The 22,924-nt window shown below is 38.8% G+C and overlaps 1 protein-coding gene across 11 annotated transcripts in view; it reads right to left on the reverse strand.

The window, feature by feature from the left end:
• Positions 1 to 22,924, reverse strand: part of MCF2 (MCF.2 cell line derived transforming sequence) — a 101,820-nt gene that overhangs the window by 26,141 nt on the left and 52,755 nt on the right. For 6 of the 11 annotated variants that reach the window (XR_011499778.1, XM_044763015.2, XM_070502636.1 and 3 more), the window contains 13 exons: positions 21,831 to 21,964; positions 21,392 to 21,506; positions 18,494 to 18,613; positions 16,612 to 16,803; positions 15,440 to 15,631; positions 14,084 to 14,255; positions 12,546 to 12,593; positions 9,555 to 9,592; positions 6,837 to 6,925; positions 5,116 to 5,182; positions 4,297 to 4,412; positions 4,115 to 4,184; positions 2,197 to 2,289 (listed from right to left, as the gene is read on the reverse strand). Coding sequence is in view for 9 of the 11 variants with exons in the window: in XM_044763015.2 (XP_044618950.2) it covers positions 2,197 to 2,289; positions 4,115 to 4,184; positions 4,297 to 4,412; positions 5,116 to 5,182; positions 6,837 to 6,925; positions 9,555 to 9,592; positions 12,546 to 12,593; positions 14,084 to 14,255; positions 15,440 to 15,631; positions 16,612 to 16,803; positions 18,494 to 18,613; positions 21,392 to 21,506; positions 21,831 to 21,964 (1,446 nt within the window). In the remaining 2 variants the exon portion in view is untranslated. The remainder of the gene's footprint in view (positions 1 to 2,196; positions 2,290 to 4,114; positions 4,185 to 4,296; positions 4,413 to 5,115; positions 5,183 to 6,836; positions 6,926 to 9,554; positions 9,593 to 12,545; positions 12,594 to 14,083; positions 14,256 to 15,439; positions 15,632 to 16,611; positions 16,804 to 18,493; positions 18,614 to 21,391; positions 21,507 to 21,830; positions 21,965 to 22,924) is intronic. The other 5 variants (XR_011499779.1, XM_044763016.2, XM_070502639.1 and 2 more) reach the window with 1 other exon arrangement.

Consider the following 22,924-nt stretch of genomic DNA (forward strand, 5'->3'; position numbering starts at 1 on the left):
AAATAGATTGTAACAAAAAAAAAAAAGGTTGTACTGAATATAAATCAGACTGGGTATGAGAAAAGTTTTTTTAATATCACAAGAAAAATACAGCCCTCATCAACTGGTGCTATATTTCACTTGATTATTGGCTCACTGCCACTATAAATACAAGGGTCATGACTTTGGGTCCTGGGAACATTGTAGGGTCCATAATTAGGGCAAGATGGGGCTGATTAGGATGAAATGTGCATATAGGAAGTGCAGAACAGAAAGGGAGTAGGAGAGGATATACTCATGTTAAGATCCAGGATCCTCCTCTTGATATGGATAAAATCCAATATACAATCTAATGCAAATAATCATCAGCTTACAGTTAAAGATGGTGGACTGATACATCCATCTGGCTCTCCTCACTCATGAAAATCAACTAAAATGATGGAAAAGTTATTTTTGCAAGGCAAAACCCAGAAGTACAAAGATGGGAGAGGAAAAAATACTGACAAAATTTGGAAACTGGAAACCACACTGACAAGTCGTAAGCAACTGAGCACACTCGAGAAAAGTGAATTTCAAGTTGGCAGACGGAAAATCCAAGGAACAACTCAATTTATGTTATAGAACACCTTTCCCTGCTCCATAAAGAATGAGCAACATCAAGTACCTCTGAAGGGGGGTGATGAGGGTGGGGTTTGAGGAAAGATGGTTGTCGAAAGCCTGAAAAAGTAATCAGCTACTAACAAGTGTTGGTGAGGGTCTGGACCAATCAGTACCCTCAGACACCATTGGCAGGAATGTAAAACAGCGCCACAATTTTGGAAAACAATCCTATAGTCCTTTGAAAAGTGAAACAGAGTCATTATATGACCCAACAATTTCACACCCAGGTATATGGCCAAGAGAGAGGAAAATATATGTCCACAGAAAAACTTGTACGCTAAGAGGTGGAACCAACTCAAATATCCATCAACTGATGAACAGGTAAATAAAATGCAGAACATCCATACAATGGAATATTATTCAGCCACAAAATGGAACGAAGTACTTGATACATGCTACAACATGCATGAACATTGAAAACATTATCCTAAGTGAAATCAAGTGTTAGGGTAGAATAAAGACATTTGCAAACATGCAAGTTTCTCAGAAACATTTACCTACAATGTGCGCTTTCTCAGTAACACTACTGGATGATGTGTTCCACCAAACAAGTGAGTAAAAGAAGCAAGGGAAAGATATGGCATCTAGGAAACAGGAAAGCCTACGCAGGAGACAGGTGAACAGAATCTCGAAAACGACATTCGCCAACATCCCAAGATGACAGCTGTGCAACAGGCCTAGTGAGTCCAGATGAGCAGGTCAGAAGCCTCCAGGAAAGATTTATTCAGGATAAAATTCAGAGAAAATACAATGTGTTGAAATGTACTGAGAAGAGATTTATGTAACTCTCACAACTGGGAGAGTTGGGGGTAGAACAGGGATAAGTACCTAGAAAATTAAGTGAGTAAAAAAAATACTTGCAAGAAAAACAAAAGGGAAGGAAAAGCAACCATCTCATACCACATGAGTCATCTGAACATAGAAATGATAAGGTCTTAATGAGTTAACACTTTATATCAATCCAACCAAAATTACAATGTTAACTATATTGGACCATTTGAAGGAAAAGAAGTATGTGTGTGTATGTGGTAGGGGGGCAGGAGGAGTGAATGAGAGTTAAATCCTCATCTTCCATGGTGGGAAGTAGCAACATAAGCATATTTGGAAATATGGAGATAAATACCAAAAGAAGTAGTTAAAAGATCTGAAAGTGGTTGCCTCTGGGGAGCAGCACACAGTCATGCGCTGCGTAAAATGTTTTGGTCAATGACAGAGTGCATGTTACGATGCTGGTCCTATAAGATGAGTACCATACAGCCTAGGTGTGTAGTAGGCTATACCACATAGGTTTGTGTAAGCACCCTCCATGATGTTCGCACAATGACGAAATCACCTAACGATGCATTTCTCAGAACATATCCCCGTCATTAAGCGACGCATAACCATATATGTTTGTGTGCATGTGTATGTGTGTGCATGTGTGTGTGTTTTGGGGAGGACTGAATTGCTCTTTAATCTCTACATATATATAATGTACTTAAAGTAGAAAATGAATTTATAAATAAGAACTATCCCAGCGTCTTCCAGAAACAGTATATCCAATACCTGAATAATTACCTGGAAAAAGGCACATTCTGAATACTTCTTCCAAATTGCCTCTGATCTGGGCTTATTCTGACAATAATTTGCGTACATCTGAAAATCATCTTTCTGTGATAAAAAGCAAATTCAAACATATCAATTTGTGAACATGTACTTCTCTTATCAAGAAAGGCTGAGCAAGGGTGAGTGTGGCCAAGCATTACGTGGTCTGAAGGGCCTGCTACAGCGGCAGCGGGTCAGGAGCCCTCTTTGTATCCCAAGAACAGCATGCCCATCAGACTGTGCAGAGGGACTCATAGTTACCCAAGTAATTTCATGACTTCCACTTACCAAGTTTGAGAGTTAGAGGGAGAAAAGCCTTCCCTGAATGAACTATAAAAACAGACTAATTTTTCCATAACTATGAGCTAATAGGGTACCAAGAAATATACTCTTTCTATGCTATTAGTCTCTCAGCTCCCTAGTGAGTGAACTTGTAAGCTAATTTCCAAGGTCCTTGGCTCATCACTGGGACATCAGCATTATATCATAACCCTGCAAGGGATCTGCCCATGCTATTTTCTCTCCCTGGTATTATCTTTTTTTGACCCTCATCTAATGGGTTACCTCCTACTCACTCTTTAACACTCATCTCATGAGTCATCTCTTCTATAAAGCCATCATTTATATCTTCAGTCTCTGTAACATGCACCTCTTCTTGGCTCTTATAGGGCTCTTTGTAAACCTCTAATATAGCACAGCTCACACTGTACATAAAGGACTCCCTGTTTTTCTATGTGAATAGTCTTGGGTTTTGTATCCACATTGCCTAGCACAGTGCTTGGCACATAGTAGGTGTTCAGTAGATGGCTGTTGAATGAATGAACCTATCAATAGGCATTTATTAAACCACTACTGGTAGCCAAGAACTCTGCTAACCTTATGAGGGATACAAAGATATACAGGATGTGGATCTGCCTCAAAGAGTTTTCTGCCTAGCTGGAGAAGGAATTCATGAATATGTGTAAGATGCATATAGTAAATGTAAAATCCCCAATGAGCAGCACAGACATTAAGTACTACAGAAGTCCAAAGGAAGAAGAGACTGCTGTTGCTTAGGAAAGCTGGGGAAGAATTTGGCCATAGTTTAAAGGTGTTTAAAGTTAAGATATACGGAGATAGGTAAAGACACATAGTTCTTCTTAACCTTATTATCTTCTCACTCCGTAAACACTTTCTGAGATAAGATATCTAATTGGAAGTTTTCAATGATCACCTCTATTAAATTGACTCTCAAACCAGGACAGATTTGATCTTTCAGGAAGAGGAGGAACTAGATACGCAGAGAACATTCTGAGAGAAAACTCTAATGCAGGTGAGTATGATTACAAAGCCTGGGAAGTCAATTATACTACGTACACTCTTGGGACAGGGAGAAATGAGCCTCCCTGAATGATCTTGTAGAATAAAAAGAAGAGGCGGCTCCCTGTTTTGCAAAGGTCCCGTGATAGATGCCTTGGTGTCTGAAAGCCAGGCTACACTGGATTCTAAGACTTTACACGTATTCGGGGGGAAAACCGAGGCACCTCTTAGGCTAAAAATTAACCAAGCCAAGAATGGTTGTGCTACGATGGTCCCAACTCTCACATCTTCATAGCCAGGATGGTCCTTGGGCTCCTGGGATCACCCAGGGGTCAGTGGTCACAAGCTGAGCCACTGAAGCATTTGAGGCCACAGAATACAATGGCTGTTTACATGCTCTGCATACCCCACTGCATCAGTTTCTGTAACAAAACTTAGTTTAGCATTAAATACTTGCTGGAGTGATGCATCTCCTCCAAAACCAGAAAGACATAAAAACAGTATCTACCTTGTCTCTAAATCTGTTCTTATAAAACGAGCTGATATTCTGGTGGTCCATATTTACATATTTTTAAATAATAATTGAACTAACCCTTTTCAGGAAACAAGGTCCCACTCTTTCTGGAGCATCAACGCAATTTTCCAGACTGCTCATGAAAATGCTGTGAAAATTTCAGAGGAAAAAGATGATATAATTTTATGTGAAATATAATAAATTGGTCAAGAACCCTTTAAATAATATGAAAAAGAAAATTCAACACAGCAGTTACATACTTGTTATGAAATTCATATATTTCTGCCATATTTCCAAAGAGAACATCCTTCTTATTTCTCAGGAGAGGTGGGATAAGATCAAACATGTCTGGATTATCCATCTCCGCTCTATAGCCCTACCCGAAATAAATACATTTATTCATTTAAAAAAAATTCACATTAACATTTGATTGGGCCACCAAAGGTGTGAACACAGCAGAATGTATAGGGGATTATGGGTGAAGCTGTTTCTAATTTTAACATTCAAATCTTCTAGTTCCCAAAGTTCACCATTTTTTTTTCAGAAAGCAGGACAAGGAAGCCAAGGTTTTCCACTCAATGGGGAGAATCAAGTGACAGCTCTGTGGCCTTCAGAGTAGCTTACAGTGTAGGAAACAAAAGAGAAACCAAAAATGAAAGCTTGTATTATAGGTCTTTAACTTCTCCTTAAACTAGCAATAAGTGTTTAGATTTTTTCAGACCAAATTAATATGACATTTGTATCAAATGAATACTTTACTCCTATTTGTAGTTCTTTACATCACAAACTCCAAATAGCACCCTGGGAATAATGATAACAACCTGCTGTATCCCTAAGAGAACAGCTTATCTCTTCTGTAATAAACTCTGAATCCACAACTGTCACTACTGACGGAGAACCTGAATATGCACATTTAACGAACATGCAGCCTCGGACAATAAGAGAAATACCCGCTGCCTGCCGTGATGTGACAATCCAGGAAGGAGACAGAAAGACAAGAGTGCCCTAAACACTTCCGTAGGAACGTAGCAGGGGAGCATTGGAGGGTGAAGAGGGAAAATACAATTTGAGTCACTTACCAACAAAACAGTAAACAGCTCACGAACATACACCCTCTCGGTCTGGATCAGCTCATTTAGGACGTGGCTAAAATGAAAAGAGACCGTGTTTATCAGTTAGATTATTGCTTCACAATTGCATTGCAATGTTTCAATTATTATCATTATAAATTATCTAAGGAAAAAAATGTTAATGCACAGGGACTCCCAGTGGTTTCGGTTTTATCATCAAAATATAAAATTAATTCTGTGGTTCCTAGAATAAGTACCACCCACAAGACTCTCTAAAATATATTTAAAAGAAAGGGAGCGGAGCTCAGAATTTATTTTTAAATGAAAAAAAAACTCCTTAATTTCTAACTCATTAAGCTTAAGAATCAATTTACTAAAAACTCACAAAAGCTATTCCTAAAAATCTCGAGAATATTTTTTTGGATAGCACAGTTTCTGAGCTCTTTCTCTTTCACTCTCTCGCTCTCAAAAAAAAATGATATGGGCATTTTAGGCATCATTTTTCCTTTTTCCCAGTAATGTTCTGAAATTTTCCAAGACATGAAGTGGATTTATTACACTAGTTTTCCCAAGTATAGATCATCCTTAAGTTTCTGTAGTAATTTTGTTTACTGTCTCTTGAAAATAAAATGTATTTTCCTTCCAGTATGATTTCCAATTAACATCCTGTTTAAAATTCATTTCCTCACTCCCCAATATAAGTAACCCATTTAATTTAATTTCTACCTTTGGCCTCTGTTTTTATTTTTACTTTTTTTTTTGAGGAAGATTAGCCGTGAGTTAACATCTGCTGCAAATCTTCCTCTTTTTGCTGAGGAAGCCTGGCCCTGAGCTAACATCCGTGCCCATCTTCCTCTACTTTATATGTGGGACGCCTGCCACAGCATGGCTTGCCAAGTGGTGCCATGTCCACACCCGGGATCCGAACCAGTGAACCCCAGGCTGCCACTGCACCACCTGCCTGGCCCCTTATTTTTACATTTTTAAGCATTAACATTTAACAATCTTTGAATATATATATCTCTTGTTTGAATATATATATCAACTTGTTCCAAAATACTGGCTACTTTCTCACAACTCTGTGATATAAAATTTAAAAGATGCATATTCTTATGTCTAGAATATTAACACAATATTATTAAAATGAAAAAAACAATTATTGTTAACATCTAAAATTCAAGGTTGGCTTTGCGTGCTCCGCTTCGGCAGCCCAGGGTTCGCCAGTTCAGATCCCGGGTGCAGACCTACACACTGCTTATCAAGCCATGCTGTGGCAGGCGTCCCACATATAAAAAAAATAGAGGAAGATGGACACAGAGGTTAGCTCAGGGCCAATCTTCCTCAGCAAAAAGAGGAGGATTGGCAGCGGATGTTACCTCAGAGCTAATCTTCCTCAAAAAATAAAAATAAAAATAAAAAATAGCATTGCATATCTACATCATCCTTTGTAGTTTTTGACAACACTGTCCCATTCACTCTCACCTCTTTTTCAAAAGAGGAGACTAAGATTCTGAAAAGGTCTAGTTACTTTTCAAGTCACATAAATAGAGCACATGTTGGCCAGGCCTAAATCTAGGACTTCTGACCCCTCATCTAGTGCTCTTTTTGTCACACCCAGTAGAACCCTATCCTGTGAACTCAAAATTCCAAGCACATTCGCCTTGAACACTGAATCAGAGACTCCTCCTGGTAGGTGTGTATATGAGTGTATGATAATAAACAAAAGATACTTCTGTAAAACATCCAAGCTATTGTCATTGTTCAAACTGGAAGATTGACCAGAACTTCTCTTCTCCCGACAATCATGCACCACTTCAATCTGAAATGATTACAATAAAAGTTAAATTAGCATCTATGTATGTATAATCCTTCTTCAAAGAAATCTAGCTTAAATTAAGTTTTCTCTAGGTCTTAATTGTAGATAAACTGAAAAAAAACACTATGACATAATATTTATTCAGAAATAACTTTGATATGTACTAGTAAAAAAATGATTTGAGTTGCCTAAGAGCACAGATTTAAGATATTAATTAGAATTTATTTTATATATTAAGTAAAGTTCCATTTATTTGGCACTTTGGAGAAATGACGTTAATTCATAAAAATTTGATTGTCCAGATAGCTAAAGATGGAAACCTTTCTAGGAAATATTACATGAACCCTTGAATTCTTTAACCAAGGATACACAACATCATTGACTGACCCTTTTCTTAATGACTCAGTGGCATCCTCATGAACATGAATGATGTGATAAAATCTAATGATAGACTCCAGGGCTAATAAGATGTTCAGAACCGTCTATTGTTTCTCAGAAATGGCTGGAACCTATTAATGTGTATCTGCTCTCTGCCACATGTCAGTTGTTGCTACAAGTGACCTCCCTGATCCTAAACCGCTGCCTTATTTTGCAGACTCTACAGGATTTGGACTGCCCTACTGAGTCCACTGCATGAGATCCGTGAGCGTTCTTTGCTCTTCAGAAGCATCCGAAGTCTATTCCAGGGATCCTGGCTATACTGGACAGCTGAGCTTGCAAAAAGCCTAACCTCCAAGTAAATGTAGCATTTACTATGTAACAACTAGAACCCAAAATGAAGTACAGGATCTATTTCATAGAAGCATTTCCACAAAATGTGACCTACATATTACAAATACATGTGGAAAGAAACAAACATTTATTGACTACTTGCTACACATCGTGCAGGCATGCTCCTAAGTACTTACCGCACATCAGTATATCTAACCCCCACAGCAATTTAGCGAGCTATGGCATATTTATTCCCATTTTACAGATGGGAAAACTGAGGCTCAAAGAGGTTTAGCAACAGGGCCAAGGTCATATAATTAATAAGCGATGAAACAGAGTCAAGCCACCATTATCGTGCTCCCTCTTTGAGTGTGCTTTGCTTTATGTCTTCTCAATGTACCAACTGTTATCATCATATTAATACTATGATTAAGACTTAAAATACTGCATACTCCACTTCTCAGGCAGGTATACACCATTTATTCCTAACGGGTTTCTGAAATACAAGTTTGGAAAGTTCTGCAACATAAACTTATACTTTTAAGTTCATGAGGATTGTCCAAATTGATGTGAATTGGAAGAATATGTGCCCTTTAGAACCGGGTTCAACAGCTACAAATCTCCCCAAGAAAATGTACAGAGCCCCAGCTTGCTATTTGTTTCCTGCTGATATGTAAATGAATAAATACACACAGCAGGACGTTAGGGCAGTCATGAGTGGAAACTCAAATGAGAGACATGTAAGACTATGGAATTTGGCATTCAGCCTGTTTCCTTCTTGAAACCAGAAGTTGTGGCTGTACAAAACGATAACCAGGGAGGGTACATCAGTGTAGGCCATCCGCGAGCCCGCTAACAACTGCACAAAACACTCAGAACACTAGCATATGCCGCACATTACTCGAAGCACTTCACAAATATTAGATTATTTTATCTTTACACTAACTCCATGATGAGGGGGTTCTATTATTATCCCCATTTTATAGATAAAGAAATTGAGTTCCAGAGAACTTACCCAAGGTTGTATAGCCAGTAAATGATGGATCTGGAATTAAAAACCAGGCAACGGAGCTCTATAGCCTGTGTCACTATGCTAACTGCCTCTTGGAGATATGTTCTTGTCCTTTGCTACCATCAAGAAAACATAAACAAAGCGTGGAGTGCTGCAGTTATGATGAGGCTACTCTCTGCAGACGCCAGAATATCACGGACAACTGAGATGGAATCTTCCATCTACCAAGAAACGAATAGGGGCCGGCCTGGTGGCACAGCAGTTAAGTCCGCACATTCCGCTTCGGCGGCCTGGGGTTCGCTGGTTCGGATCCCGGGTGCGGACATGGCACCACTTGGCACGCCATGCTGTGGTAGGCACCCCACATATAAAGTAGAGGAAGATGGGCACAGATGTTAGCTCAGGGCCAGTCTTCCTCAGCAAAAAGAGGAGGATTGGCAGCAGTTAGCTCAGGGCTAATCTTCCTCAAAAAAAAGGAAAAAAGAAAAGAAGAAACAAATAGATATCTTTTTTGAGGTCAGAGCATGGTTCATTAGAACCTGTCCTCTGTCAATGCTTCATACATACAAGCCTGGAATCACTTATGAAAGAATCTCCTTTTGTAGAAAGGTGCAACATTTATTTAGATTTACTGAGGTGGGGACTGGGGAAAGAGAAGCTGGAGCTTATATGAGATGTTCTACAGAAATTATTCTGAATTTGAGCCAGGACTTGAGAAACTTCTCATACACCTGGGGACATGCCAGCACTGCAATCAGACCCAACGCAACAGCAGCCTTTCCTTTTAGATTAAATAGGCTCTCAAACGCCCAATGTTGGCTTACTGAATTGAAAATATGATTTAAGCCCCCATACTGATTCTGCAGCTATAGCAATAAAGCCAAATTTGAATTAATTAATGATGCTTACTTTTAAGTTGCTCTGATTTTGCCTCCAAGTCTTCTTCCCTGGTAGAGAAATAGGAAAGAAGAATTTCAAACCAGAATTAAAATCAACACTTTTAATAAAAATACATGCGTGTTCATTAAACAGATAATATTCCAACATGTTTGGAATATTGGTATTTTTAAATCACACTATACAAAACAGTTGATTGACTAGACTTATCTATACGATTGCAACTTTTTTTTTAGCTTTCGGATGTACATTGTAATATACTTCGAATTCGATTTCAACTTCTTATTGAGAGTGATTTTGCTACATATTCACCCGATCTCTCACTCATCAAACATTCACTTGACTGCCGAGCAAGCAGGAAACTAGGTGTTCACACTCATATAATTATTTGCAGATTTAGCGTTCATTCTGACACATAAGCATTTAATCAGATAGTAGCTCACTGATTAACTGGATCAAAAAGAGTTTTGAAAAGTCTAAATTTAACTAGCATCTAAAATTTATTTGGCATTTACTACATGCCGGGCACGGTTCTAAGCCCTACACATGCATTTTCTGTTTTAATCCTCAAATCAACCCCAAGAGATAGGTGCTACTTCCATCCCCATTTTATAGATGATAAGCAACTGAAGTTAGTATCTTGTCCAAGAAGCAGAGGTAGTATTCAAATCCATATAGTCTACTGTCAGAGTACGTGTTTCCAACCACTCTACCACACATTTCGGAAGCACATTAAAAGGCTAAAACAAACAAAAAACAACTTCATCAAAATTCCAAGCTTTAATCTTCCTGTCCTTCCTGTCTAATCTTTCTTTTTCTTTCTGTTTAATCTTTCTGTTCTGTTTACAAAGGGTGAGCCCCTATATTATTAAGCCAGGAGTCCAGATGTTCCTACAAAGCCCAGGGCATGGTCCAGTCAAAGACCAGGTCCTTAAGTTTCTAATTCTCAGGGCTGCTGAAGAGGCTGCCACCCACACAAGCTGCGTGGGTCTCTTCTCTCCACGGAGGGAATATACTTTGTGTCTTTTCCTCCTAGGCAGGGGCCAGTGCAAGGCACACTCAGGGGAAGTCTATGCTATCATGTTCTCTAAATTTTATACTTCCCTTTTATTTATTTAAAAATATATTTTATATACAAATTTTCTGTTTACATAGTCATATATATAAATATTAAATCTAAATTAGACTTAGTGGCAATTACCACATAAAGTCAATTTCTTAATAAATACTGATGTCCACCACTTAAAGACATTTGATATACAGAGGGCCGAACTTATTCATAAAGATAACTTAGGGAGCTTCACTAATTATCTTTATAAATTAATTATTTGCAAATACATTAAGAGATGAAAAAGGAATATATACACAACTTACAAAGAACGCACCTTTTTCTGAAAAGCAAGGTAGATGTTCATTCTTTTAACAATGTAAATATATATAAAATTATTGAGTGCCTATACTATATGCCAAGCTCTGTGTTTGGTGCTGAGGATACAAACATGAATTGCACACAGTCCCTGCCCTTACAGAGCTTATGGTCTAGCTAGAGACAGAGAACACAGGCAATTACATTAAATCTGAGAAGAATTAACAAGGGGCTTGTTATCACATAGTGTGAACACCTAATGGAACTGGAGTGCAGGGGAGGAGGAGAGGCAGGAAGGAAAAGCTTACCTGAAGGAAGCGGCCTAGATATAGGAAATCTGATGGAGGGATAGGAGCCAGGAAGGGGAAATGGGAGAGAGAAGGGAATAAATAATGTTCCAGAAGGAGAACAGTATGTGTAAAGTCCAGAAGGCAGGACAACTAGGGGCATTTGAGAAGGGAAAGTGGGGAGACAGGGAGACTGTTGCAGTTGTCAAGGCAATAGCTGGTGTTGGCTTGGAATAAGGAAGTGGCAGTGAGGGATAACAGTGGGGATGGAAAGAAGTGGATTTTTTGGACCGATTAGAGGTGAGGCATGAGTAAGAAAGGGGAGCCAAGGTCCCAGGCTTGGGCAACTGGGGGAATCACAGTGCTAGCCACTGAGATGAGGAACACTGAAAGAGGAGGAGAGTCACAGGAGAAATGCTATCCTTTTGGAGTATGCTCAGTCTGAGTTGCCTATAGGAAATTCCAGGAGGAAAACTGTAAACACAGGTCTGAAGCTTAGGAGAACGATCTAGACAAGAGCTGCAGATTTAGGAGCTCAAACTACATTTTATCCCTCACAGACAATGTTCTTCCATAACTTCCCCCTGTATTAAATATTAGTCCAACAAATATTTTTTACATCCTGCTAGATGCCAGGCACTGTGGCAGGTACAGGATTCTATTTGATGCAAATTAACAAACAAACAAAAACAAAGAATAAAAAGTTCGACTCATTTTATGAAAAAGCAACACTTAACGCTTTGATTTGACCAAATCTTATACATTTGGCTTGGCAATTAAAAAAGTCTTGAAGAATTCTTTGGAACCGATTATTATAATCCCCATTACTCACAGAGCAATCAGGTAAAATGAACAACGTCTATAGCATAAATAACGCTTTAATTTAATTTATACACCATGATGGATAATGGATAAAATCATTTATCCATCCATGTCATTTATTCAGTAGGTTGCCTTCTTCCTCATAAATACACTAGGCAGTCTTAAATTGAAGCAAACACAAGCTACTCCCAACAAACAGTTTTACTGTGGATGACAGAAGAGTCTCTAAAATGAAAGAAAGCTGGATTCATTTTAAGATTACCAACTGTTTTTCTTGTTTTCTTTTTATGAGTGGTCATTTGATGAAAGAGATTGAGTTTAGAAGTATAGTCTACTTTTTATATAGTCATTTTCCAAGGTAAGTTTAATACTGAGAGCATAATGGATGGTTGTTACGAAAAAAAGGAGAAAGTTAATTGCAGGCAGAATGCAAGAATGAATTGTTGCTGGTTTTAGATACCAAACGGGTTTTTCACATGCAACACAAACTCAGAAAATGTACTGACGAAAAGTAATAAAGATGAGTACCTTTTGAAAAAAGTTTACATGCTTGAAAGAAAGAGTGTCCAACTCCCACTGCAGAAAGAAAGTGGAACGCCAGTAAATGAGAATATCAGAAAGAAAAAACGGAGCAACACAAAAGAAAATGTTCTTTTTAGTGACTAAGGCCTGGCGAGGGTCCGGGGCAGTCTCTTCAAGAACCCTGTTCCTCCATCCAAGGTGCACCACTTTCGAAACCCCTTTAGAAGAGTTGGACTTTCAGAGGACCAGAGAGCAGGAAGCCTTAGTCAGAGAGAAGGGATGGTCTAGTTGATTGAGTTCTTACATCTTATAATTTTTGTTAACTTTGTCTTCACAACAACCCTCTGAAGTCAATAGGTATTATTGTTCCTATTGTACAGACAAGGACACTGAGGCTAGAGAGGTTAAGGGAACTGCCCAAGGTCACACAGCCAGTAAACGGAGCCAGAAATCTAACTGACGGCTGTCTTCCGCTTAGGAATATCAACCTATTCTATTTTTCTTCTCATAGCTGTTGGGTTTTATCCTCTTCTTGGTTTTTTGTTCTTTTTACTCATTTTTCTCAGTATCTTCTTAATATTATTCATTTGGCATTGTTTGTAGTTTTATCTGTGAGTACATTTTTATATTTAATAACTATTAACTATATAAGTTTTATCATCTTAGCCTAGTTACCTGCTTTCATCACCTCTTTTTAATCTGATCCATGCTGGGGCTGAACTGGAGTTTTATCCTCATTATGCCTGGTTTAAGCTTTCTCTGAATTTCAAAGCAGCTCCCATACATTAATGAAGTCTGCTTCTCTCAGATCAGAGAGACTGGAGTTAGTCCCATGTTCACCCATTCAACCAACTCAGGGCACCAAAGGCCAAATGACTCTCCTGGAGGACGCCCCAGAGGCAGCTCGAGGGAAACCTTGGGGCAACACAGTCACCTTACTTCCAGAGTAGTTCAACACCACAGTGAGGCCAATGATTCTATCCCATTGAAACAAGAAAGGAAATGGATATTACACGGTTAAAACTAGTCTACAAAGAATAAAACGAGAAAACAGACTCCATGACAGTTCATTACTAGCAAAATCATTCCATTTACCTGCATGTATTTGGAGAAAGCAATCCATTCTATTATCTAAGCCCTTCACTAGAAGCTAATGAGAACCAGGTAATAGTTTATCCAGATAAGTAATAAATATGTGTGTGTGCGCACAAGCATGCATGTCTATACCAGTTCCTCCACCTGCTGAAGAAAAGGGTGAGTCTGATGCTGGTAAATGTTCATGCTCACTGCAAGGCTCGCCAATTCAGTCCAGATTTCATCATCCTGTGCTATACCATATTAGTACTATGTTTTACTATTGTACAGTAATCTCAACCACGATTCCGGCCTTGTGCAATATAATTTAAACATGACCAAAGATGCTTAAATAAAAGTTCAATTTATCAGGATTGAAGAAAGAATTTAGTATGTACATCAAGCAAAACAAAGTAGACGGTAGCAGGAAAAGAAGAGATGATAGAAAAGGCGAATGTAAGATACTTTACCATGTTTAGGTGAAAAAAATGATGCTCTAGATCTTATCAAATTGTCAGAAGCAGGTACCACAAACTGGACAGGCCTCACACGCTTATCTGTCAGGTTCCTAAAACCAGCTTGTTGGTTCTCAAAAATACTTCGAATGTTTTCAAGCTTGAGTTGTACAGTCTGCATTTGAACCTGGAGGTTGCATAAGAATTCTACGAAATAGTTTCTGAAATGAGGTCATTACAAATCCTATTACAGCTCTCAGACTCAGACAGTCAAAAAATTAATTTAGAGTTTAAAATATAACCAGAAGAAATTTAGGAAAGTAATAGAAAACAGATTAATGTATTATCTTCACATGGTTTTAAGACCAGAAGATCTCAACCAAAACAACTTGAAGAAGAAATTTATCAACCAGTCATAAAATAGGTGACTGCAGAAAGTGATTTGCCCCTCCCTTGGCTGGAAGGAATAATGGCTGGAGAAGAAGGCAAGTTTAGCATGAGAAAGCCACCAAGTTAAGCACTGTCCTGGCAGTTTGTTATGTTTGAGCCTTCAGGACATTCTGTAGTTCTCCCTGTTGTAAAAGGCTCCTCAGAGCTGCTGATGGATAATATACTCTTCTGCCCCTTCTTGGTGATTTGGGGCAGTTCGAGTTAAGCTTGTTGCTTCCAGAGAATCACTTGGTTATTGCCATGGCCATGCTGATTTTCTGGGGCATCCCCTAAGATGTGCAGCTAAGCATGGACTTAGACACTGCTCCAAACATACAGTCAACTACACATTTGAGCAGCAAACAGCATCACAAATGTTCTTATCTACAATGTAAAGAGAGTACTTCATGACATCTCCAGCTGAGTGGTACAGAACTAACTCATAGCTCTCCACCCTGCTAACACCAGCTTCTGCCTGATCCTCCTCCCCAGGAAGCCCCAGATGCTTTCTTTATCCCTTCATTCTCAAACTGAGTAGGAAAGCAGGATCTTTGTCCACAGAGCATCTGTTGGTGGTCAGGGCAGCACAAAGGAAAGATGTTTGGAGTAGAGTGCTCTTGACATGGGCCCCTATTCTCCTAGGATAGCTTTCGGCCTTTCTCTAAGGATGCACAAGAAAATGTATGTGAGAGCTCCTGGTATGCGAAGAGCTTGAAAATAATGGAGTCAGAGCTCAAAAAGGGAATTACTCCATTAAACAACAAGCATAAGCCTTTGGGTTCTTTGATGCTTAACAGTGGCACTAATTTCACCCCTAATCCTTAAGAGAACTGGGTAATTACAACCTGACATAAAGTTAGCTGTGAGGGAGTAAAACTCTTACCAACACTACTGCAATTATAGTTTTTTTTAATTTGTGTCTTTGAAAAACAGGCCTCTTACCTTGAGTTCAGGAGATAAAATTACATCAAATTCATACTGTAGAGTTTCAGGATCATAATTTATAAAGGGCACAGCCATTTCAAGAAAATTTTCAATGTCCTGGAGGGCTTTCTGAGCATCTTCTTTAGACTGAAACTTATCTATTTCCTGATTAGCTAGAAGACATTCTCCTTCATCACAGCACTGACGAGCCTGATGAGCAAATCACACGCAGACACACACACAAAACCATGAATGAAGAAAGAAGAACTATGTTCGTCCCTTAAGAGACTGTTTACCAGCCCTGGCTTCTGTGAATCAGAGCTGCTTTCAGAGGTGTTAAAAACTAAAGATATCTGGGTTCTGCCCCCAGAATTTCTGATTCAGTGGCTCTGGGCCGTAAGCCAGGCACTTATATTTTTAGAGAGCTCCACAGGTATTTCTGATGCACTGCCGAGGTTGGGAAGCGCCGCACTCATTTCATAAGAAGGAATTCATTCTGCGGCAGGCGTCTGACTGTTCTCGCAACACTAACACTTCAGCTGCATGCTATTTTCCCCAGATCAATAACAAATATGAAACTCCTAGCAAAATAGCAAGTGTAATATAAATCCGTAGTGATTGCCAAGGACAAGGATAAACGTTTCCTTGCCAGAGAAGGAGATGTGCAGACTAAAATGTTCCTGCTCAGATACGAGGCCTATAAGTGATACTCCAGCTTTACATTCCACTGTCAAGGCCAGCTCTTCTTTTCACTGCCCAGTCAAGAAAGGGGTCAGACCCATAAGCCACGGAGGAATATTTTCCAGTCACCGTTTAATTTTTTATTGCTGTAACTAGGAAATGTGGAATGAGTTTCAGGCTCCAGCAAAACGCCCCCAGAGCTTTTAAAAGTGTTGTGAGTGCAAACTATCATCAGAGCAGAGGCCTCAGCGATGTACCCAAAATAGAAAAGAAGCCATCGCAGCCATGAGCTCAATATGCAGAACAGAGGCCAAAACTCTTACAATCCTAGACCTGCTATGAATACTGCAGACGGAGACAGATTAAATCAGCATAATCTAACTCAGTCCTTCAGACTTCTTACAAATGTCATTCCAAAGCTATACCAGACCCTGATCCTATAACCTCTGAGAAGGACCAAGGAAAAAAATTTATCTTTTTCAGAAACGCATCATGTTCCATGACACTACCTGCTGTAGGAGTTTATGCATTTTGAAGATCCTACTGAGCTGTATCCGTTTGGCTTTGATCTCATCAACCAAAATATCAGATAGGTAACGTAGCTCGTTGCACCTCTGGCAGATCAAATCAAGCGCATAATGGTGATTTGCTGCAAGTCTGTGTCCATGTAATATCACAAAGCGGGCCTTTGCTAACAGATCCTGATTTTAGGAAAGAAGTAAAACAACAAGCACGTGATCTCTGTTCAAACGGAGGGGAAAGAAGAAAGTAATTGAGAAGCAAATCGCTTGAGCAAGGGAGATATATTGCCAAAAATATGATTTGATGTCACACTTCTGCAGGCTACAAAAAAGCTTAGTTACAGTAATTAGCTACAGCGGTGATGTCATCAGAAGCGCACGCATTTCTGGTAACAAAATCAGGAAATTAACCAGCCCGCCTAGACTGTGGATGAGATTTGCTTCTCCTGGTATGTACGGATTTAGAATAGAACTGCTTACACTAAATGAGGTACACATCAGCCAAATGAAAGCTACTGGATTTCATATCATTTCAGCCTTGGAAATCTTGTTAGAGTTGTCATCTACCTGACTACTTTACATATCTGAAGTGAATGTCACAGGCTTTCCATGTAAAGGGGATCTTAGCAGCCTTGTCTCCAATCTGTCAACTACTGATTCCTGCAGTATGGTGACTGCAGGAGCAGGAGCAGGAACAATATAGTGCCATAGTAGGAGCTCAGGAAATGTTTCTCAAGGGAAAATAAAGAAAACTGAAGGCTCGAATGAAGAAGTCACTAGCCTATCTAGCTAGTGGGAAAACCAAGGTAAAACAGGGAGTTGTTTAATGGGTATAGAGCTCAGTTTTGTAAGAGAAAAACGTTCTGGAGATCTGTGGCACAACAATGTGAATATACTTAACACTACTGAACAGTACGCTTAAAAATGGTGTAAGATGGTAAATTTTATGTTATGTCTTTTACCACAATTAAAACTAAAAATTACTGAAAACAAAACAAAACAAAAAATGAAAACAAACAAAACACAAACAAACAGGAAAACTCAAAGACCCCGAGTTTCCAAGCCAGTTCTCCTTCTCTTTCTACTACACCATAGAGTTGTAAATTGCTCCACAATCACAAGGATCTACCAGCATAGTTCCAGAACCGGCCACCATGCCTGCTGCCTCTCAATTTTTGTTTTTACACACTTGTGGTGCACCCATAAATCTATTTGTTTGTTGAGAATACACCTTAAAAACCATGGCCTTGCTCTCACATACAAGACAGGAGAGAAAAGCTAGAGATTGCTAAGTATTAAAGCTATAAGTCCAAGCTTTAAGAACAGCAGAATAATGACAGCTAGCTCTTTTGAGGACTTACTGTATTTCCACATATCCCAGACACTGTGCTAAATGTTTTATCTACGACATCTTCATGAATCCTCCACTAACAGATGAGGACACTGAGGCTTAGAAAATTTAATCAATTTACCCAAGGTCACACAGCTAGTAAGACTAAGTACATCTATCTGTATGAATCTATGTTTGGTTCAACTGCAAATATCAAATGATGGACATTTAAGGAATTACATTCTTGAATGTTTCATTTTCAAGTACCAGATAGCATTCTTGTAGCCTATCCCTATTGGTGGGCCTGAAATAGTTCACACCATTGTCTCAGAGGCCTCCTGTTACAACTACATGACATATCTGCAGTGTCACTTCAGGCTCACATTGAACAGAACAGAATACAGACCAATACTATTGAACCAATTGCACACATTGCTGCTATGAGAGAATAATCCAAATAAGGAGAAATACTACTGAAAACCATCAAAATGTAACTATAATACTCCACTAATATAGTGAACATCTGAAATGTATGCTTACCTGAGAATTTTCATCTAATTTTTCCAACTTTTTTATTTTTTGTTTTACTTGCGCTATATTCCCTGTTACATCTGCCAACTCTGCTTGTTGGTTTAATAGAAGTTCAACATCACTCACAAGCTAAAAATAGGAAAAACAAATAAGTCTTAAAAGCATACAAATTAGTAAGCATTTTCCCTTAATAATCAAGCCATTAAACAAGAACATCAATATGGAAAAATTGCACATATTGAAAATATTTTGCTATTTTATTCACAGAAACTGACATAATCTGTTAAAATTTAACCTCCTGGATATCAGTGTGTACTGATGATTTATATAAGATCACTATGTACGTGTGAGTGCCTATATATGCGGACGTGCATGGAAGTATATATCCCTATCTCTATGGTGAATGGCTCTAGAAACAAAGACCTTTCAGCAGCAATGAGCACACCCAGCACCCAGATCTTGGTCTTTAATATCATTGCCTAGGAAAAGAAACCAGAACTTCTCAGGAAAATGGCTGGTCCAGGGCTGAGGCAGAGTAGGAATAAGACGAGCTTGGACCATCTCGTTGTGCCAGAAAGTAATGAAGTGATAAAAATAATGTTTGGACATGTCGCAGGGACACAGTAGCCAGTTTGAAACAACAAAGAACAGTAATGAATTATAAACCATTTTAAAAACTAGAAAGCCACAAACCCAATAAATAGATAAACAAATAAATGGGGAGAAGGGAAGGCCCTTGCTTACAGTAGCATGACTATGTGGATTGATAAATGCGGAGGGGACACTAGAGGTGGAAAGTCAGCATTTCACAACCATCATGGTAAAGACTGGTTGAAGTAAGAATTATCAATTCTAAACCTATGCCGAACATTTGATAAGGAACAAGATATTTGTATGGCCTTAAATTTTCTCCCCACACATCTGCTACTAGTTACAAGGGGGAAAAAGTAACTACACAGTGGAGAAATTCAACAGCACCCTGACTGGGTGATCAAAACCCACATCAACAATGAGGGGCTGGTGGACTTCATTTACCTCCATATATGCTGCTCTGGGAAAGACACATCACTTAGGTAGTACTCTTGCTGGTCATACACAGATTAATCCAATCATGAGAAAATGTCAGACAAACTCAAAATGAAGAACATTTTATTTTAAAAAGGACTGTATTCTTCAAAAATGTCAGTGTCATAAAAGACAAAGAAAGGCTATGGAAATGTTCTAGATTAAAGGCAGCTAAAGAGACATGACAACTTAATGCCATACCCGACCCTCTAGAATGGATCCCGTACTGGAGGGGAAACAACATAAAGGACATTATGGAGTCAATCTACAAAACTGGAATACCAGTGGTAGATAACACGAAAGTATTGCATTACTGTTAAATGTACTCAATTTGATAACTGTACCGTGATTATGCAAGAGAATATTCCTATTCTCTCTGTATATTCAAGAATATCTCAAGTTTGAGAACATTCAAACTTTTCTGTAAGTCTGAATTTCCAAATAAGTTTTTTTTTTAAGTTCCTAACTATGGAGAACCTATCTGCACGTCACTGTGAGACACAGATCGTGTCAGTTAGACGGCAATCTAAGACAAACGACAATACTGATTAGAGGCAACAACGACTTGATGAAGCAGCAAATAACCAGGGGACAACAATTTAGTATGGATGCAAATTAACATATAAATAGAGACATAATGGGTACGTTCAGGGAAAGCGCTATTTTTGCACGTGTTTGATTGGGGAGGAGGGAGAGACACAAACATCTGGAAGGACCAAGAGTAATTCGACCTTTTCTTACTTCAACGAAGGTTCTATTGAGAGCACGGTGTTTCAAAATCTGTTTAAACCACAGGAGGGAAAGGGCTGGCAGTAACTGAGCCCTGTGTCTAGAATGCAGTGCCCCTCCCAAACCTAATTCTGCTGGAACAAATGAACTACACTCATGGGTAAAAAACAGGCTGGCCACATGCAAGAGAGAAAAGAAGTGAGTTTTCCCTGGATCCTCCAGTAAAGTACCATGAAAGAGACTGTGAGGAGCTCGGGCATGACTGCAAAGAAAAAAAGGACTAAATCTATGTCTCCTGACCACTTATGATGGATTTTCCAGAAGGATCCAACTAGAATACACTTTAACCTTTTAAATAAAGTATAACAAAACATGATTTAATTTTATCCATAGGGCTTTTCATAGAAATAAATTGCTGGATCAAAAAACTTTTATTTTTATTTATTTATTTATTTATTTATTTAGTGAGGAAGATTTGCCCTGAGCCTACATCCATTGCCAATCTTCCTCTTTTTTGCTTTAGGAAGACTGTCCCTGAGCTAACATTTGTGCCAGTCTTCCTCTATTTTTTGTATGTGGGACACCTCCACAGCATGGCTGATGAGTTGAGTAGGTCGGCACCAGGATCCAAACCCACAAACCCGGGCCGCCAAAGTGGAGCACGCAGAACTTTAACCACTCGGCCACAGGGCCAGTTCCCCAAAAAATGTTTTGTTAGATCATATTAAATATAGTCAGCATGTGTCTATGGTATTTTAAACAATCAAGATGGAAGCTGGTATTATTTCTTTGAAAAGCTATCCCATAGTCCGAAAGCATTTTATATCCAAATAAATTTGAATAACAAACATCAGGGTAGACAGCAACTTTGTCCCTGTCATATATGTTAGCACTAAAGTGCTTTTTTGTAGGAAATGAGTAAGCCAAAGAAGTAGCAGTCTTGGCATTTTAGTAGTTGTTTTCTTCATTCAAGGTCAAGTTTCACTCACCATTGCCTCCTTTTCATCTCTCTCTGGGTACAAATGGCATCTTGTGAGACTGTATTTCTGAGGATCACAAGTGAGAAACTCTGGCATAAGGAAAATAAATGCATAGAGGGATGTTTTAACTGACCTCTTGAAAATCCTGCTCAAACTTCCATAGCTGCAGATACTGCTCCATTTTTAGTTGGTGTTTTTCCCAAAATCCATCAAAAGCTGTTTCCATATCGCGTACTTGAGTCAGCAATCTTAACACAGAAAAGATGTAGAATTCCTTAAAAACAACGATTTGTTTTGTAGGGACGTAGATAAACCTAGTCTTGACACTAAGAATTACAGACAAAGTCACAGCCCATGACAATTGCTACAGGCAGAGACCATCAATGTCCACAGTGATGTCCACAACGTCCTCTCCTACAAGCAAACTAATCTCTGTGAGACGAGCCGGGAGGAGGGGCTCAGGTTTCTGGAGGTCCAGGAAACTTTCACACTTAACAGATTGCAGCACAAATGTCTAATTCCCTTTCAAAAGTATAAAGTAAGTAACTCTAAACCAAAAACAGAGTACTCACTTATTAATAGTTTGCCAGTCACCACTTATTTGCTCATGATGATCGAGTCTTGAACTGACAGCTTTTTCAGCGTTTGGCACTTCCAGATTCGTCAGCAGAATTTTTCCTTCTTTGGTTACAGCTGTAATGTCATTCTGTACAAAGGCACAATAGGATCTATCAGTCTGCTAGTAACCTAATCTGAACGACCTGAAGAGAGGGAAGCATATACCTACAGCATGCAGAACAAAAACAGCAGTTCTAGAATGGCCTTTGCTTTCACAACTGAAAAATCAAGGAATACCTCAGTACCACAGAATCCAAAAGCTGAGAGGATCTCCAAGAAGCCTCTGCCTGTTAAATGGATGTTGCAATCACTATTTTTATAAGATCTTTACTGGCAGAAGCATCCCATGTTCCGTTTGCAGCCTCCTTCTCTTACTGATAGAAAGTTCCAATTTATTCTATTGTATTCTGCTAATATTTTTAATGTGCTCCAATAAAGCAGTAATAGCATAATAAAGTTACAAATAATATTTAATGCATATTCAGATAGAGTTAGATGCCTTTCCTACTAATCCCTAATTGTTACCATTCACTACCTGCCGTAAGTATTATGTTATTTGACATTTGAATTAATTAATTCATCATAAAGCATATGCTTCTATTCAGAAGGTCTTAACCTTGGAAGGTGGATTCTTCAGGCATCTAAGAATGATCTATGACTTCCTTCAGGAGATCCAAGGGCCCTCTGAAATTTTAAGCAAAAATTTGGGTGTACATGTATTTTTCTGGAAACAGATTTAATGACACCACCACTAATATGAATAAGAAGATAAACATTAAGAGCTAATACTTATGAAGTGCCAACTATGTGCCAAACACTGTTGTACATATATCACATACTTCATTTAATCCTCATAACAACCCTCCAAGGTATGCATGTGTCATCATCATCATCATCTCGCTCATCGTACATATAAGGGAACTGAAATTCAGAGAAGGCAAGCAAATTACCCAATCACACAGCTTGTGAGGGACAGAGCTTTCTCTCCTTCAACAGAGTTTTGCTTTTGGATTATGATTCAAACTTTCAGCGTCTCTCTTCTTCTTAA

Source organism: Equus asinus, chromosome X (assembly GCF_041296235.1).
Source record: "Equus asinus isolate D_3611 breed Donkey chromosome X, EquAss-T2T_v2, whole genome shotgun sequence".
Classification (NCBI taxonomy): Eukaryota; Metazoa; Chordata; class Mammalia; order Perissodactyla; family Equidae; genus Equus; species Equus asinus.